Source organism: Abramis brama (genome assembly GCF_963993115.1).
Source record: "Abramis brama genome assembly, chromosome: 22".
Lineage (NCBI taxonomy): Eukaryota > Metazoa > Chordata > Actinopteri > Cypriniformes > Leuciscidae > Abramis > Abramis brama.
Window position 1 is genome coordinate 23,467,735 of NC_139984.1, and position 19,568 is coordinate 23,487,302.

The following is a 19,568-nucleotide window of genomic DNA, read 5'->3' on the forward strand; positions in this document are numbered from 1 at the left end:
CATGCTTACCAAATGCAGCCTTGAAATCACACAAATCCCATAGACCACTTTCACAATACTTTCATACTGCTTTTGTGTCATTTTTAAGCTTCAAACCTCTAGTCCATTCATAGTAACTACATGGAAAACTGCAGAACTTTTATGTTAAACAAGGAGAAAGCAAGCCATGCGGGTTTGGAACGACACGAGGATGAGTAAATTATGACAAAATATAATTTTTTTGGTGAACTATTCCTTTAAAACTCAATTTAAAGTGGTCAGATCTGAATCTGTGGCATATAGCTCTTTCCAATGGACTGCAATATTTGTAAATCTAAGGGTCAGAGCAGAGACTGAACCCCCAAAACTGCCACTTCAAAATCCTTCATCACTCTGTCAGATGGGGTTGGTCTAATGCGCTCTAATGTCTTCCAAAAGGATGTTACTACAGGAAGGAACACGAGGAGAGAGAAGTGGTCTCTGGGGGGCGTGTGTGTGTGTGTGAACCCTAAATGTGTGCATCAAAATGGGCAATGGTTCAAGGAGATGTTGCAGTAAGCAGCAAAGTCTATCAATCAATAATGTACTTCATTACACACACACTGGTTTCACAATGATTTATGGGGACATTCCATAGACATAACGATTTTTATACTGTACAAACTGTATATTCTATCTCCCTACACTACCCCTAACACACACACACTCACACTTACCTAAGACATGCAAAACTATTCAAAAGTCTAAGGACATTTAGATGTTTAATACAGTAATACAGTAAAAACAGTCATGGACATTTGGCCCCCATAACAGGGAATACCACACACACACACACACACACACACACACACACTTACCCATCTAAGACATGCAATACTATTCAAAAGTCTAGGTCATTAAGATGTTTAATAGAGTAATACAGTAAAAACAGTCATTTACATTGGTGAACCATAAACCATTGTTTTACATAAAGGTGGTTTTGTCAGATTTAGGTAACTTTGTCGCTTAAGTATAGCTAAGTAAAGCCACACATCATTTAGGTGTGGAGTAACTGAGGATTGAGGGTCATTAAAACACAATCGCTGCCCTTTTTCCCCGCCCCTTTCGTCCTCTCCAGTTTTTCATTATCTTCATCTGTTCTTACCACTGAATGCAATGTCATTACCAGTGACCCTAAAAAGCTAAACTGCTAAATCTTTTCTTCCTTCGAACATATCTGTTACTATTTTGTTTAGTTGGCGGCATTTACATTTTTATCTTTGTTTATTGTCCGTCTAGCACAGCGTTAAGTGTGTGTCTGCTTCTCAAGAGACCAGCTGCAGGCGTTACACTTCCCATGTTCACAAACGTTCTAACACTCTCAATGGAACTGAAGCTATGTTCATTAAATAGGTATTTGAGCTCTGTTGTACAGAGATGAGGTGAGCGATGACTGATGATTGAGACGTTTTATTTAACGCCAACACTTTGGGATATTCAAGACTGAGTGATTCATGTATAATGAGTCTCTCTCTCACTCCCTCACATACACATGCACTCAACATAGTCAGACAGACACTCGGATACATATAAACTCCTTATACATTTTCCGATTCCTCCCCACGGTCCTTTCATCCTTCTCTCACTCTATAAACATGACAGAATTTAGCTGATGAACGAAGTTGAACTCATACAGTGTGGAGTAACACTCATGCTAATGACATACACATTCACACACCTAGATAGTTGCTGTTGTCTCTTAAAGGAACAGTTTACACAAAAAAAAGGAAATTGTCATTCCAAACCCACCTTTCGCAAAACAAGATATTTTGTAGACTCAGGCTGGGGGGGGGGGGGGGGGGGGGGGGCACCATAAAAGTATCATAATTTGTGCACTAAAACTCTTCAAAATCAAAGATACATTTGTGTGAGCAAAAGGAAGAAATTGTCATCGTTATTTACAAAAATCTCTAAAATGTATTTTGCCTCCGTGTTCCATTTAAACTTGAGTACATGTTTGTCTATCACACCACTCAATGACTTCAATGATGATTGGTAACAAAACAACCGATGACGTGATGTTAAACTTGACTGAATTGAACTCAAGCTCAAAGGAGTTTCGAGAGTAACAACCTGCTCCAAATAAGCTTTGCTCCTTGAAATGAATCCACCAAAAAATCATTCAAATATCTTGCCAACATGTGAATTTTTCCCCTTAAACATCACTCTAGTTTCTCTTCAGCATAACTTCAGTATCCGCAAGGCACTCCTGCCAAATATTTTGATAACTGTCAGTGAATAACTTGCGCAGTAAATCTGCATCATGGCCAGATTTCAAACTTAGTTTATCTGATTCATCCACACATTCACTCAAAGTGCAGCCGGTCAGAGTTTTTCCAAACAAGCACAAAAATGCTTGATGTCTCCAAAATGCATCGTCTTCCCATCAACATGGTGGACAGAGTTCAGGCCAAGAGTCTGTGGCGGAAAGAAAACAAGTTGAGTGTTTGAGCTACACTTCTTAGGAAACCTCCTTGGGTCAAAGGTCAAACTATCTCTCAAAGCGTGTGTCTATTTCCATCCTCTGTACGAGTTCTCTGCATCTTCTGCCTTGTTCCTTTTGGTTGCTCATGTTTATCTTGAAATAATGAAATATTAGCTATTTTAATTGAAAATAGCTCATTTAATTAATCTAATTGAAATGCCTCATAGATTTGTATATGGGTTTGGCACACAAGACCTGTTTGACACAAAAGAGAAGTGTTTGAAAGGAAATAAGGAGTGTTTTACAGTTGGAGTGTATGTGGTGTGTCTGCATGCACGTGTATTTGTGTAAGAAAGCTTTCAATCTATCATTTCACTGACAGCTTGATGGCTCTTATCTATTTTATGATTAAAGATAATAAACTTATATATGCGCTTCCCTTGTGTCTTTTTCCTTATTCAGTCTCTCATTCATCCATCTCGTCTACACACACAGGTGTCTGAGACTGGGATAATGCATATGTGCAGTCTCTCATCCATACACAGCTGCGCAGATAACTTTTAACCTACACACTACACATACACATTTAGCGTGATGGATCAGTTATCAGAGACATTGGCTGAAAGTGCTGTTCTCCTCATTTAAAAGAAATAAGGCTTCTTAAATAGGAGAGAGAGAAGGTAAAAAAACGAGAAGATGGTGGACAGGATGAATGCTTAAGCAAGCAAAAAAGTTATTATGACTACAGATCTGGCTTTGATTGAGACTAAATTGGAAAATCCAACTTTTACAATCATCTTTTCCCATTCATTGCTTTCTAAACATCTTGTTCTCATTGAGAAAGAGTTTCTAAGGGAAGCAGAGAACATGAATCATTTGTTTAGTCACCTAAAACAAAACCTCTTCAAGGGAAGCTCTCTTGTAACAGAGAAGAGAGAGAAAATGGCATTGTATCAAAGCCTGTAAAAAGAGAGTGCTGTTTTCCCCTCTCCTAATGACATTTACGCAGGTGCATTAATCCAGCACAAAGATAAAACTGCCTATGTAATGCAAACATTTGCATTTCTACACTGCTTAAAGTGTGGTACACCGCTTAAAGTTTGTACATTGCTTCAAAATGGACAATTCTTATTTCTTACGGAAAATTGCAATATTTATTATAAATGATTTATCTGTACTCTTCATAATTTTTTTAAAAATTCATCCGCCTTGTAATCTTTAATCAAAATAATTTCCCCTCCCTCTTGCATCTTCATCATCTCTTCTCTTCTCTGATGATGTGTTTACTAGTGTGAGGGCGGGACAACCTGTCACTCACGTGACATCAGCAAACCACAACCATCCAATCAATTTCCGACGGACAAAATCAAGTCCCGCAAAACATTTATCCTCGTTTCATTCAGATATACATCACAATAGTAAAGAAAAATCTATCGCAACTTCTGTGTCATGCCGACTTTAATATGACTTTCAAGACAAATGTAGAACAAAGGAGGATCATTGGGTTACATTTACAGCCTCTGCAGTTATTGACATTATTCAAATACTGTACACCAAAATACAGACACATTTCTTTGACATTTAGATATACAAACAAATGCAAACCTTTGCATTACAGCATACATATATGGGCTGTTCTACAGTATCAGTGTAAATTAATTTTATCACAGGCTTATAAATACACACACACACACACACACACACACACATTGCCATAACAATCTGGCCCTTGTCAAAGTCGCTCAAATCTTTATTCCTAGTCTTTTCTCCTGCATCCAACACGTTGATTATGATTACTGATTGTTTGTTTACCATCTAATCCTATGTGGCCTTGTTAGGAGACAATCAACGATATTCGCTTCACCTGTTACTCGTCAAAATGATGGCTCATCAGAAAAAGAAAAAGAAATTCTGACATGAAACTCTAGATGGTGAAGGATAATTGGTCCTTCACTCAACCTGCTTGTAATCACATCGTTATCTATAGGGCACAGCTGATTGGTTCCTGCTGTATCAGTAGCCAATGAGCTCGCTGCTCAACCTTCAAATACATGGGTAGCATTTACTGTAGCAGTGCAGCGCGCTTTCAGAAACGCTCCACCTGTATAGATCTGCTACGGGTATTTCATGTACGCTATATTGATCAGCAGCAGCATGTCTTACTTGCTCACAGCAGCGTGTCGTGTATGTAATGGCAGTAGCAAGTTCTGTACTTACTCTACAGCAGCAGCAATAACAGCAGCAGCAATTCCGCCAAGACCAAACATTGTCATACCCATTACCATGCCAAACACTCAGAGAGTCGTCATACACATGTATGTGTGTTATATATATATATATATATATTAGGGGTGTGACGAGACGCTTACTCCACGAGACGAGACGAGACACGAGATTGGGTTCACGAGAACGAGACAAGACGAGATTTTTACACAATTTTTAAGAAATCCTCAATGATGAAATGTATGAATGGAAAATAGTCTTTTATTCAACTGAAAATCACAAAATGCAAAACAATTTAGGTGCATTTTGAAATCAACTTGTAATGAATGTTATTTTACTTCTATTTTAATGAATTATATGCAGTAAAGGACATGCAAACACTGCAAAATGTTTTGCTATAAACTCTACCGTCTGGCTTCTCCCCTGTACGATTTCACATGAGAAATCTAACTCCTTTCCACAAATCGAACATAAAAAAAAATAAAACAGTAGGCTATAAATAAAATTAATATAAATAACTGAAATAACACTTTAAATGCAAACAGTAAGTGTGTATCCATAATCAAAGTAGCCTACTGCTCTCTCAAAACTACAAGTTCAAACAGAAAAAAAAAAATTCTTCAAGCATGAAAAAGAGATAAATTAACTACACAGAACAGACTAAGATTATGGTCATGTTCTTTTTCAAGAATATAAGCATGTCGACGATTTCTGGCAGCAGTTGAGACCTTTGGGCAGTAACTAGGGCTGCACGATATGAGGAAAAGCTGCGATGTGCGATAACATTGTTTAATATTGCGATGTCGATATGACTTGTGATATGTGAATGTTAGCTATACTGTTCCCATGTCTTAGTGCTTTAATAGGTTCTTTGCGCGATAGGTCAAATGTTTATTACCTGCCTGGTTCAGATTACACTATTTTAGCGCGATTTTGGCACGATCCGTTTCGTGGAGATTCGTAAAGGACAACGGGCGTCGGGACGCAAGATTCGATCGTTTCATTTCGTATAGTGTGTCATAGTGGGCGACAACCTACGCGTCTGCGATGCTTCAGGACATCACGACAGAAAGACTAGCATGTTTAATTTTAACGGTCCTCCGCGAGAGTGAGTGTGCGCGAGTGAGTGAGAGTGCGAGCAACAGTGAGTGAGCGTGTGTGTGTGTGTGTGTGCGAGTGAGTGAGTGAGCGAGGGACAGTGAGTGTGTGTGTGTGCGCGGAGTGTGTGTGTGATTGGCCCGGCACACAAATGATTTAAAAGTGTCAGGGGCATCTTCAATACTAATTTCACCCTCACGCTCCATCACGCTGACATCACAACAACTCACGAGACAAAGTTTCCCCTCGACGAGAAATCTCGTCGCGTTTTAATCTCGCGAGATCTCGTAACACGAGATCTCGTCACACCCCTAATATATATATATATATATATATATATATATATATATATATATATATATATATATATATATATATATATATATATATAAAAACACGCATACAGTGATGTAATACTATGTTGTGACACCTAACAAATGCTTGCAAATACACGGAGAGAGAAAGAGAGAGAGCTGAGGGTTGCTGAACTCATCTAGTCACCCACGCATTGTAACAGGATATGAAACTCAAGAGGAGAAATATAACTCTCATGTGAATGAGTCTGATGATTACTCTCTGCAGGGGTCAGTCACATATTTGACAGATTTTTATTGGTTATGGTTTTGAATTTTAATAACATCCTCAGATCTAAGAGGTGAATTGTTGTGTCATCTGACCGTTATGTTTGTTATTCTCAGGATCGTTATGGTTTCTAATGAGGGCTGCCATGACAATGATGAAGAATTCTTTCCTAAGAATACTTTTCCTAAAACAGTCCAGCCTTTGGCTGACTCCCACAGACCAACATTAAAATATGCGCACACACAAATACAAAACACATAAACAAACACAAAGAGAGAGTATAAAGGTCATAAACTGGAACAGAGACCAAAAATTATCTTTCAGAAATTAACCAAGTATCACCAGCATTCATTATAAATTGAATTCTAATTGTATGGATAAAAAAAAGAAAAAAACTCCAATACACAACCCCCTTAAAACACAACATACTCTCATTACATGTGCACTTTACCACAGCAGACAGTGACGTATGTGTCTGAGGTCAAACAGTCATTCACCTTCTTATCTGTACTGTCTTACCTCCTCAGTCACTCACTGGGGTAATCAGACCTCTGATATTTTTGTACTTCCAGTACAAATACAATATCTTGTACAATCCCTGCCAGAGCGAACACTTACACTTCATATGCGTGATGATGGTCACTTATAGCAAATTTGTATTATGTCATGACATACAAACCATCTAACCTATCTATCTTAAATATAGTGACTAAAGCAGAGGTTGCATACTGGGCACGTACACACTGCTGCTAAATATAGTCATCACTCTTCTTCAGAGTGCTTATTCGCAATCTGTACACACAGACATTTTTCACACTACATTTAACCCCGGGTGAACATTTAAATAAAGACCAGGGTTAGTACAGGGTAAACACCACTTTTAACCCTGGGTTCCCAACAGGGTTAACAGTGTAAAACAAGGATGTGCTAGAATGCTACAGCGAGTTACTTAGCAAAAAACAAGCAATCATAAACTTTGTACAGTCACAGACCTTTTCACATTTGTGCTGTAGGCTACTGTCCAATCAAAGTTATGGAAATACACTACCGGTCAAAATTTGGGGTCGGTAAGATTTAAAAAAAAAAAAAAAAAAAAAAAAAGGTACCTTATGCTCACCAAGGCTGCAAATTCAGCAGTAACTTTGAGAAATATTATTAAAATATTAAATTAATATTTAAATAATATATATTATTTATATGTGCATTTTATAATATATTTTAAAATGTAATTTATTCCTGTGATGGTAAAGCTGAATTTTCAGCATCATTACTCCAGTCTTCAGTGTCACATGATGCTTCAGAAATCATTCTAATATGCTGATTTGATGCTCAAGAAACATTTATTAATATCAATGTTAAAGCAATTGCGCTGCTTAATATTTTCATGGAAACATTTATGTGATACATTTATTTTCAGGATTCTCTGATGAATAGAAAAGAAGATCATTTATTTGAAATAAAAATCGTAAAGTAAAAGTCACTTTTGATCAATTTAATGCGTCCTTGCAGAATAAAGTATTAATTTCGTTTAACAAAAAAAAAGAACATAGGTTGTTATGTACATTGTGAATGTACAACCTGATTACACGTGATTAACGTCTAACATTTAAGTGTTTGATAACCAATATGTAGAATCAATTCTTTTAATTGACACAATAATATCTACATGATCATTAAAATACTACAAAAAAAAAGCCATTATGAATATTTTGCCATTAATAACATGTTATTGTTATTTATGCCATTATATTTATGCCAAGTTGTTTTGTATCTAAATATGATTATGCATTATGATTATACTATGCAAACTGTCATGAGTTTGGGGAAATCCACACACACAGAACCTTCACTAACGCTGTAGTCACTTTGCAATGCGTATACGTGGCACAAACTCATGTTTAGTTCCACTGCGCAAGATGTAGAACATTTAGTTCATCCAGCTTTGTTATTTTTTGAGCGGTTGAACTCAGACGAGAAGCCCTCACATAAAACACTCCAGCCTGAGTGACAGCAGAGGTCAGGGAGAGCTGTGACATCACTCACAGTTTTAGGGGCCAGACTGACGTCATGGCCTTTCCCCCTCGCTTTTTTATCAGTTTATTTATCTCAAGGAGAGGATGAGAGAAAGATAGAGAGGCAGAGAGAAGAAGAGAGAGGTGTTTGTGATGAGAGAGGCTAGTCTTTATAAACACATCTTCTCTGCCTTTCTCGCTCAGTCCAAACACATCCACAGCACCACACCCAAGCACTTCATCTCCATGGAAATCAGCTGACCTCTTCCCCTCCATCCCCACCTGTGCCAGGCCTCAACTTCCTGCTAATGGGAATTTAGAAGAAATGCAGAGAAGCGGTGGCAGGGGCAAATATTTTACAGTGGCAGGTGAGTGTCTCCGTCTTGGAAAACAGCCTAATAAATATTTAATAGTTATCAGTGTTAAAACACTTTCTTCTGTGCACTTAATATGGCTAGACAACTATAAGTAAGCAATTTATAGGCCGATATCCTGAAAAGTGTAAACATCGTGGTGCTATAAAAACATTGCTCTGTTTGTTTGAATATCCCAACAAGACCAACTACATTGGCTCAACCAATGGCGTGAGTTTGGGGTGGTACCATCTGTTCGGTCAACCAATGGCAGAAACCTGTTTGAAAACCAAATCATTATTTTGCCAATTCTATTTGGTGAAAAAAAAAAATAATAATAATTTTATGCATTTATTTAAATTTTTATTAATTTTTTTTTTTTTTTAAATAAACATTTTGTAAGCATGTAAATATTTTGGGATTTAAATTAAGAAGATTTTTATACAAATGACTGAATTGAAGCGAACACAGCATTTATCGTCTGACTTGTGAACTTGTGTGTGATTTAGCTGGTATGAATGGATGATGTAAACATATGAAAGTTCCCAGAACTGTGTTTACGGCTGTGACGGAGTCTGTTCTATCACACACACACACACACACACACACACACACTCACACTCACACACACACTCACACACACAATGTCTGCTCTCTTTTTATGGCTTAGTGCTGAAACACCAGACACTCTAGTGTGCATAAATCTACTGACTTTAAATCACTTGTAGAAAATAAACCAGTGCATACAGCAGGTGTGTGTGTCTTTCTCTTTCTTTCTTTTTTTTATCTCACTTTGTCCTGCACTGTCTTCCAGCTCAGATGGTTCTCTTTTCTACATTGTCAGATGTGATAAAGATGCAGAGATCTGAGAAGTCTCGCTCTCTATGATTTTATGGGACAATTTTTCACAAAGCTGCATGGGAAGTTTTTCCATAAATTCCTTCTTATTTAAAAGCTATCAGGAAACATCACATTTTGGCTGACTTATAGTGTACTGTATAAATTTGCACAAAATCAACGGGTAAAATGTAGTAGGAAATTGTCAAACATTTTCAAACATTAAATGAAATTAAAAAAATGTAAAGAAAAATGTGTTGTAATGCTAAGGTTTATCACAAAATAATGTTCTTTTACTTGTTTGCCTGTCAAATTTTTATTTATTTTTTTACATTTGCTTAAAAAAAATTTTTTCAAAGGTTTTTGAATTCAGTTTGGGGTAAAGTATGGCCTAGAATCAAATAAATAAATAAATAAATAATTATATATATATAAAAATAAAATAGACTAAAATAAAAACCAAAACATAAATAAAATAAAATACAAAATGAAATAAAATTCTACCCAAAAGTACAGTCACTGTACAGTAAGTATCTGACTAGCCTCATGTTAACTTCACGTTACTGGTTGACCTTCACCCACTTGATCTGTCAAACTGCTCTACGCCTATCCCTGTTATGGTGGCCTAAGGAAGACCTGATTACTGTAAGTGGTTTTATGCACATTACTTCATTTATTTACCTTAAAGCCCTTGAGATAAAGCTGTAAAAACAAGGCCAAAAACATTTTCATGTGTAAAGAAGAGAATATCTGAGATGGCTGCTCCCCAACGCGTATCATTACCCAGAATGCATTACTGTAGCTCAACAATCCCAGTGTTTGGTTCCTGTGTTTTCTGCCCAATGTAAACACAGAGTGGAGGTCATGCTCCACCCCTCCTTGTTTACAAATCACCCTCATTACCTCAGCAGCACATCCAACCGCACAAACAATGTTTAATATGACATGGCGTTTCAGCGTCTCTGTCTTCAAACTAGACAAAGAGTCGCCCAGATGCGTTTGATTTTACTTTTACAAGGGTTCTAAAGGGTTCCAGAACTCACATCCTCCTGCAAGCGTACGCCGTCCAATGCCCCTCATCTAACCCCAAACACTTTCCAACAGATCCGACCCTTTCTTAACCTCCGACCCGAGTTCTGAGCGATCGTGGACGTCCTCTTTACTAGCACAATATGCAAATGGTGCTTGATGCTGGTATTAAGCCAGTGAGCCTTGTTTGTGCTGTTTGGCAGAGGAGATAACAGCGATAGCACTTCCTTTTTCTGACCTCCAGCACAGTAAACAAGAATGATGGTTCTCGAATCGACTGGAGTAAAAGCCACGGCTGGTTTTTTTTTTCCCCATCCAAAAGATGAGCGGATAGGAGGACAGAAGATCCGAGAGGATCTTGGTGGTCGGGCTCACGGAAGAGCAAGGGAGTGATGGAGAATGTGTTTACTCTGCCTGTTCTGTCTGTTTATGTATCTTCTATCTTAATGAACAGTGCATTATTTCTCTCAGGAAGAGAATTTCAATGATGCTAAAGTCTATTTTATAGTCTATAAACACACTTAAGTTCTCTGAAGTTGCAGTGCGGCAGGGGGCGCGGTGGACATCGCTTGTGGTCTGACACTGCCATAACCTGCTTTAAATCTCAGGCTTTATAGTAAACAGCTCTGGACATCTCTACAGGGCTTTCCACACACAATTTATTTTATTTACTTCAGTATATTTCTGCCAGAGAGGCCCTTGAGATTTCACAAAGCCTATCTGGTAACCAAGGAGGAACCAAACAACAGCACTGAATCACTCTGAAGCTATTGTGCTGTTTTGCTTGGGAAACATCCAGTTTGGACTTGGAGTCAAGGGTCTTAGAGTTCAAGCGAGCCCAAATTAGTAAAATCAGAATGGCTCTGTAAACACGTTGGAATGAAAAAACAGGGACAGATGAAAGTAAAATCGCATTTCTTCCAGGGACCTTACTGATAGCATCGTAGGCTATCGTATAAATCAAGACTTTATCTGAGGTTGGTTCAGCATGTAATATAGGCGTCAAGAGTTCATTCATTAAAAGCACTGACAGCTGAAAACCCTTAGTTATATCCTTTTCTCCTAGTCATGCCAGAGTGGCTACTTCAATTCTGCGGTTACCTTTCCAGAAACCACAAAAAAAAAAAAAAAAAAAAAAAACGCTAAAAATGCATTCTGTCCAGATGTGTCCACTTCAGACAAAAGCTGCTGACCCCCTTAAACCTGGACCTGAGACAGGACAAAATAAACACAGCAGTGGAAAGCTGTGAATAATATCTCAGAAAATAAAAAAAGGGTGTCGGACACAATGCAATGCTGGACGATTCTTTCGGGCTCACGGACAGATGTCCAATGTAAAATTGTCACTAAGTATAGAGAAGACAGTAAGCGAGTGTTTATGTATCAAGCAATTATTTTGGATTAATTAGTTCAACATGTTCGAAGGAATTCACATATGTTGGGGTGCAAACTCCTGCTTCTTTCAATTCTTTACAAAATGTGTTTCTCATTGTCTATCACTTAATATGGTTCAACAACGTCAGATTCAAAAAAGTGTCAAACGATTTTTATATGTCATCCATATATTAAATGCAGCTGCCATTTTTAGAGTAGTTATAAAAACAGCGTGATGGAGTTGACATAAAGATTGTGACATTGAAAAAAAGCACAGAAACTTAAAATGATAATTTTTTTAAACTATAAAAGTTACCTGTTTCTTTGTGGTGGTGGTGTTAAACAGCAGGTTAAATGGAAAGAGGACCATTAGAATGAAAGCTGACTTTGATTTTGCCTGATTTAAAAACAAAAGTATATCTGGACAAAACATAAAATCTTAGGCTATTTAAAAATGTTATTAAAAATCTCTTTGTTTTATCGTTTTAGTTTAGGACATATAAGTAAAGTTTTTTAAAGATACATTTTATTTTGTTTATTGTAATCTATTTTCAAATGTATTAAATTTGAATCTATCAAATGTATTAAATTTGAAAGAATTAAGTTCTGGTGGAAATGTTGCTATTTAAAAAACTAACAGCGGATTAAGTTTGATACATTTTGTCACATGTCTCACAATTAAAGGGATAGTTCACCCAAAAATGAAAATTCTGTCATTGTTTACTAACCCTCAAGTTGTTTCAAACCTGTATGAGTTTCTTTCTTCTGCTGAAAACAAAAGAAGATATTTTAAAGAATATGGATAACCAAACCGTTGATGGACCCAATTGACCAGTATGGAGAAAAAAAAATACTATGAAAGACAATGGAGTCCATCAACTGTTTAGTTACCGACATTCTTCAAAATATCTTTGTTTGTGTTCAGCAGAAGAAAGAAATTCATACAGGTTTGGAACAACTTTAGGGTTAGTAAACAATGACAGAATTTTCATTTTTGGGTGAACTATCCCTTTAAGAGAGGGGTATTTTAACCCTTTGAATTTATGTATTAAATTCAATAACACGATAAAGCTTTAAAATATTTAAACTCTACTATTGGCACAAAATAATGTTTATGTTCATAAATAGTCTGTGAGTAATTAAGGAAATGTATGGTCTACTCTACACACTTTTAAATGATGTCGCTGTTCTCCTCCCATCCGTTTGGAGGCGCTGTAGCGTGTGAAATCGACAGTTTCTCATCTCGCGCAGGAACTAAGGCATCCTTGACAACAATCGCCGGTTGACTGTTGTATGTGTGTTGACGCTTTTGTTTACTTTTGGTGCTTTCCCCAACCATTCATTTTATTAATATAGATTTTTAAACATTCATAGAATTGTTTTAAAAACGTTTTACCACATTATAGCTGAACATTTTCTCGGACACACCATTTTAGCGCCCAATATCACTCAAGTAAGTGAAAGTTTTATTAGCTTAATCTGTTTGCTATTTATTTAGCAATTAACTAAAACTCTCTGTGTTGTTAAACCTTATTAATAATCACTTTTGCGTGGATATTAATCTACAATGTTTTATTTGCAACAGCGCTGCTCTGTTATTTACTCTTTGAGCTGAAACAGCTAGCATCCACGTTTAATGTTATTGTCTCTTAACGTTACTGATGAATTGAACGCGTTGCTTTGTATAAATGTGTTTATTGAATGAATGAATAAATGGGGCTGAGATAAAAATATGACCATGGCATGGCGTATTGTTTTGTCATGTGATCTCCGTGCCAGTGCTTTGTGGGCACCTTAATTTTACGTTAAAAATAAAGTTGAAGATGTAAACTAATTGGCTGATTTGCATTAAGTAGCTAGGCAGCTAAATTTGCATGGTTCCCTTTTCCACTTTAGTGCATAACAAATGTTTTTTATCCAAAGTGACTCACAGTGTATTTATTACAGGGATCATTCCCCATGGAAAAGCTGTGGTTAAGTGCCTTTGTTTTGGGGACAATGGTCTTAGTTAATGAATCACCATCTATTGTGGGTTTTAAACCTAGAAGCCTTTGGTTTCCGCCATCTAAGACATGTAACTTCATAAGTTAGATTCAGCTAAATTCTACATATAATGTATAACAACATGTTTATGTGTTCTGCAGGTTGTGTTTTGTAACGTGACATGCATCTGTAAAGGGGTTGTCAAGCCTAAAACATCTACAGCGGCTCCATGGAACCCAGTAACGATGTGGCGCTTGATATCATCATTACCAATGTCGTATCTGTCTTCAGAACCAGGTGCCATCTAAACCTGCGTACCATCGGCCTAGAGGGGACTAATGTCATCTACAAGCCTGAAGTGGGAGTAAGTCTAGACAGTCAGATGTTTTAGATCATATACAGACCCTTTCCAAAAAATTAGAATATCATGGAAAAGTTTATTTATTTCCATAATTCCATTCAAAATGTTAAACTTCCATAGATTATAGATTCAGGGCCCACAACTTAAACGATTTCAAGTATTTAGTTGTTTATTTGTACATAATTTGGGCTTCCAGTTCATAAAACCCACGAAAACAGGATTTCAAAAAATTAGAATATTACATGAAATCACACAGTAATTACACAGTGATACCATGGTCATTGAACCAGGTTTTGGTTCTTTTGGCAGTGTGGGCAGGTGCAAATCCTGCTGGAAAATGAAGGAAGCATGAAGTGCTCTGAAAATGTCCTGGTGGACGGCTGCGTTGACTCTGGATTTAATAAAGCACAGTGGACCAAAGTCCTCTTTTCTGATGAGAGCAAATTTTGCATCTCATTTGGAAACCAAGGTCCCAGAGTCTGGAGGAAGAATGGAGAGGCACACAATCCAAGATGCTTGAAGTCCAGTGTGAAGTTTCCACAGTCTGTGTTGGGGAGCCATGTCATCGGCTGGTGTTGGTCCACTGTGCTGTCCACTCAACGCAGCCGTCTACCAGGACATTTTCAGAGCACTTCATGCTTCCTTCAGCAGACAAGCTATATGGAGATGCTGACTTCATTTTCCAGCAGGATTTGCACCTGCCCACACTGCCAAAATAACCAAAACCTGGTTCAATGACCATGGTATCACTGTGTAATTACTGTGTGATTTCATGTAATATTCTAATTTTTTGAAATCCTGTTTTCGTCTGGAAAATCTGGAAGCCCAAATTATGTACAAATAAACAACCTAATACTTGAAATCGTTTAAAGGTAGGGTAGGTAGGATTTTTATAAAAAACTTTTTTTCAAATTTGTTTAAACTGTCTTCTTATACCAATACATAATTAAAATGTAAGTGCTCTGAAAAAGAGAGTTTAAAAATCGAATGACTGTAGACCTTTTAATCTGCAATAAACACAGCTCATTATTTCCATCCGGGACGAAACAATTGATTGGTTTGGGCGACTGTCACTCACTCTCGCAACCAAGGCTACCACCACTGTTGCTAGATCTGCCCATATGTGCGCACACCCGTTTGATTTGAGGGGAGTGCAAGAGAGGCGCGGAACCTACGAAGAGTAAAATTATGGCAGAGAAAAAGAGCATTCAAAATTCAAAGCACCTGCATATGCAGTCAGCGAAGGCGAACAAGGCAAAAACTACTTCCTCGGACCCTGGTTGCCCGCACTCTTGAACGACCTCCTCTGCTTCGCCCTCGACCCCGGACCTGTTCTTGAACCGACGATGCAGTACTTGTCACCGGAGTGTAACGTTAGTCCTCATCAGAGTCAACAATGTTTTCATCATGTAAACTCTTACATGCAAAACACCGTATATGTTATGACTCTTACACGAAATTCACCTTCATCACAGTGTAACTGATGGTAATGGAAAAACGTGCATCAATGCAACCTGTTTTTAGCTTTGCCTTATAAATATAGCTCGTTACTATAGCCTAAATATAGCTTGTTACCGAATCCAGCAAAATATATTTTAAACTTTACCAGTATCGATATGCTAGCTTGATAGTGAGTACTAAAAGCCATCTTATTTGTTTATATTATAGTGATAAAGTTAGGTATTTTATTACATGTGATTCTGACATGATGTCACTGCATGCACTGCGCTCCTTCCTCTGCACTCGTCTCAGGTAAATAAATGCGTCTTCCTGAGCCTGAGCATTTGGCGTCGCGCGTTCATGTGTTTTGGGGGCGTGGCTTTGGAAGGAGCCCAGAAGGGAGGGGGTGGAGTGAATGGAAATAATTAGCTGTGTTTACAACAGTCGTGAGAGGTCTACAGACACTCGATTTTTATATTCTCTTTTTCAGAGTACTTATATTTTAATTATGTATTGGTATATAAAGACAGTTTAAACAAATTTGGAATGTTTTTTTTTTTTTGAAAAATCCTACCTACCCTACCTTTAAGTTGTGGGCCCTGAATCTATAATCTATGGAAGTTTAACGTTATGAATGGAATTATGGAAATAAATAAACTTTTCCATGATATTCTAATTTTTTGGAAAGGGTCTGTACATTAGCATGGAACCATTAGTAACCGCGTTAACAGGGCCTGAAACAATTTTTGTTCATCAAATAGTCAGTTACCTTCTTGCCAACATGAGATGTGTTCCCTTAAATTAAAGACAAAATGTTTGTTTGAGAATTTTTCTTAGAATACGTAATAGAGATGAATTGTGCTTGATGAACAATACGGTTAAAGTAACAATTTGTGTAAAAATTGAATAACAGAATGAGCTGCCATGTCGTAAGAAGAGTCCTACTTGTTGTTGTTATAATTTTTTTCTTTGAAGACTATCATGTCTGTTCTGTTACGTAATAGTTTTAACATGTCTAGGCTAGTAGTTTTGCATAACTACAAAAACATACATTTTGTTCCTCTAAAGTTGTAATAGGACACTAGCATGTACACAATTCATGGAAAGTGGCATCAGCGTTGTTTTCACCCTTTGCCTGAGACAGTCAGTATCAGCAGTAATAATCAGGATATGGCCAATCATTAACACTTGTTGTTGCTTATGTTCTGTGGATGTTTTTCCAGAAAGTCCTGATGAAGCTGCGAAAACCACGTATCACTGCCTCTATATGGTCATCAGGGAAAATTATTTGCACTGGAGCAACAAGGTCCCAATAAAATCTCCTTTTCAATTCTCAGAACTGCTGGAAGAGTTGTTTGTGCTACTTCTAAAATTGCAGTTGTCTTCTAAGAGACTGTTTGGTAAATTTCTTGTTTGTTTATTTCTGTTTAGTGAGGAGGAAGCCAAACTGGGTGCTCGCCGTTTGGCCCGCTGTCTGCAGAAGATTGGATTCAAGGTGTCTAAATGGATTAATAGCTACTTGAAAATGTTGTAAACTGCTTTGTAGATCTTCTGAATGATGATTAAAAATGTATTTTCTCATCTGCAGGTGAGGTTCTCGGAGTTTAAGGTTGTCAACGTGCTGGCTGTGTGCTCCCTGCCTTTTCAAATCCGTCTCATTGAGTTCACTAAAAATAATCGGCCCATTGCCAGGTAAGACCTCCCAGGGTGTTCTCCATCTACACATACAATTGATCATAATACCCATGTTTTTTAATAGTCAGTATTAGAGACAACAGACTGGCTTCTTAGACATACACTTTGTGCTTTATGCCTGTTGATTTGGTATTAACATATGTTTTGGGCTGAACTGACAAATGGTCAGGTTTAAACCATAAGTGATGAAAGTAGTGATGAAATTGGAGACCTTCCTCTCTATAAAATTCAGTCACAAGTGGTCACAGGAGACACATTTGAGATGCATGTTAATACCAGCTGTGAACATTAATGTGCCTCCTCTGACCACTTGCGATCAGATCACGAGAGATGGATGTTAACACCGGCTTAGAGCCTAAAAAAGGGAACAGTGCTCTCTAGTGGTGAAATGGTGTATGCAGCGGTATGAGCGATCTCACATGTTCTCCTGCAGCTGGATTGCAGGGCTCTCTCATCACTATGTTTGTGTCTGTATGTATTTTTAGCTATGAACCCGAGATCCATCCTGCTGCGACATACAGAATCAAAAACCTCAGGAGTACAGTGCAGGTGTTTTCCACAGGCAGTATCACTGTTACAGGTAAATCACTCACACACCTTTCACTCAGTATCATTTTATCTACCGTAATCAGGGTTTTGTCTGGAATGTACTGCAAAAAATCTAGACAGTTGAAGATCCTTTTAATACAATGCCAGCCCTCGGTAAGTAACGACTTCTCAGTGAATTCTCACCTTTTCAGTGCCTTTTCATACAGATTATTGCATTAGTCACATATTTGAAGGATTATTCCTAGATTATTTAGCCACATTATATTAAAGACAGCCCGCAGGATTCATGACTGTGAAGGTCTGAAAATGAGCAAACATGAGGCTCTGGAGTCTTGAGTAAATGTGTTTATTGAGACTAAATGTTGTTATAAGCGCAGAAGGTATCATTTAAATTATATTTTCAGCTACATTTTATTTATTTATACGATTTTTTACTTAATAATAATATATTATCTTAATATTTATAAAGACAGTTCAGCTTCCATGTACTTAAGAGTTTAGAGTTTGGTATTTAAGAATAATTTCATGATTTTTTTCATGTTAACATTTACACAATTTAGATTGTGGTGTGACCACCTGCTTTCTTGTGTTTAGCATAAAGACAAGCTGAACTAATGTTGGATTTGATTGTTAATGACCATTTTCCCTCTCTCTAGGACCAAATGTTCAGACTGTGGCATCTGCCGTGGAGCAGATTTATCCTCTTTTGTTTGAGTGTCGAAAAACACTGTCATAAACCACACACACACAAACACACACGTAGGCACCGGTTTGAAATTAAAAGCACCTTATCATTGAATGTTTTAAGGCTTGTAACTGTTGTACTGTATGTGTCTCCAAGGCAGCTTTTGCCATTTCACGTCCAAGCGGGTCTAGGTCGTGTGTTTTCAGAGTCATGCCTTTGAACGTTGACTGGTGTTCTGACCCCATGACAAATTACAGACGACCTCTTAAAACTCAGAAGAGGACCATTAGTGCATTGACATTGTGTTGCTGGCATTGTGTAGTTATAAACACTTGAATTAATTGTATTATAATGCATGGACACCAAAGTAAAAACTGGCAGGCAGTGACTTTTAAAGATTACATTTTACTGAAACTTCTTGGAAATTTTAACTAAATTGATTCTAGCGATGTCTTCACGGCTCATTTAATGATACTTTAAGTCAGAAGCAAGAGGTTAAAGGGCAAACACTTCACATTTAAACAGCAGGAGATGTATATCTGTTGTATGCTGTGGACAAGAACACTCTGGGTTGTTAAGGAAAACTTTGGTCCATATGTTTATGTAATATGTGAAAACTTTTGTATTTTATAATAAACAAAATAAAAAATAACCCCTATATTAAGTCATAATTGTCACTCATTTTTGTGTGTCTGTGTCTTGTCAAGAGGAATATACCAGCATTACTCATATTTAAGCCCACAGGTCATTCACAAAGTCCTGCATATCTACTGCAACTGTTTTAGTAACTTGCAAATTTGATTATGGTTTCATTTTATGTTTATATCCATTCTTCAGATTTTCCTCACAATTAGCACAGTTAGGCCTGTTCATATTTTATCTCTGTGACATGGAAATCACTCAA

At 37.3% G+C, this 19,568-nt stretch overlaps 1 protein-coding gene across 1 annotated transcript; it reads left to right on the plus strand.

The window, feature by feature from the left end:
• The first annotated feature begins 13,186 nt into the window (after window positions 1–13,186).
• Window positions 13,187–19,328, plus strand: tbpl1 (TBP-like 1). The gene is made up of 7 exons (XM_084098878.1): window positions 13,187–13,404; window positions 14,096–14,298; window positions 16,959–17,041; window positions 17,167–17,230; window positions 17,324–17,427; window positions 17,916–18,010; window positions 18,636–19,328. The coding sequence occupies exons 2-7, from the start codon at window positions 14,164–14,166 to the stop codon at window positions 18,713–18,715; spliced, it is 561 nt and encodes a 186-aa protein (XP_083955004.1). The 5' UTR covers window positions 13,187–13,404; window positions 14,096–14,163; the 3' UTR covers window positions 18,716–19,328.
• Window positions 19,329–19,568: the final 240 nt, after the last annotated feature.

Coding starts and splice junctions, on each gene's coding strand:
- tbpl1 (XM_084098878.1), top strand. CDS start 14,164: ATGGAACCCAGTAACGATGTGGCGCTTGATATCATCATTACCAATGTC. Junction 14,299..16,958: donor TCTACAAGCCTGAAGTGGGA/GTAAGTCTAGAC, acceptor ATGTTTTTCCAG/AAAGTCCTGATGAAGCTGCG. Junction 17,428..17,915: donor AATAATCGGCCCATTGCCAG/GTAAGACCTCCC, acceptor ATGTATTTTTAG/CTATGAACCCGAGATCCATC.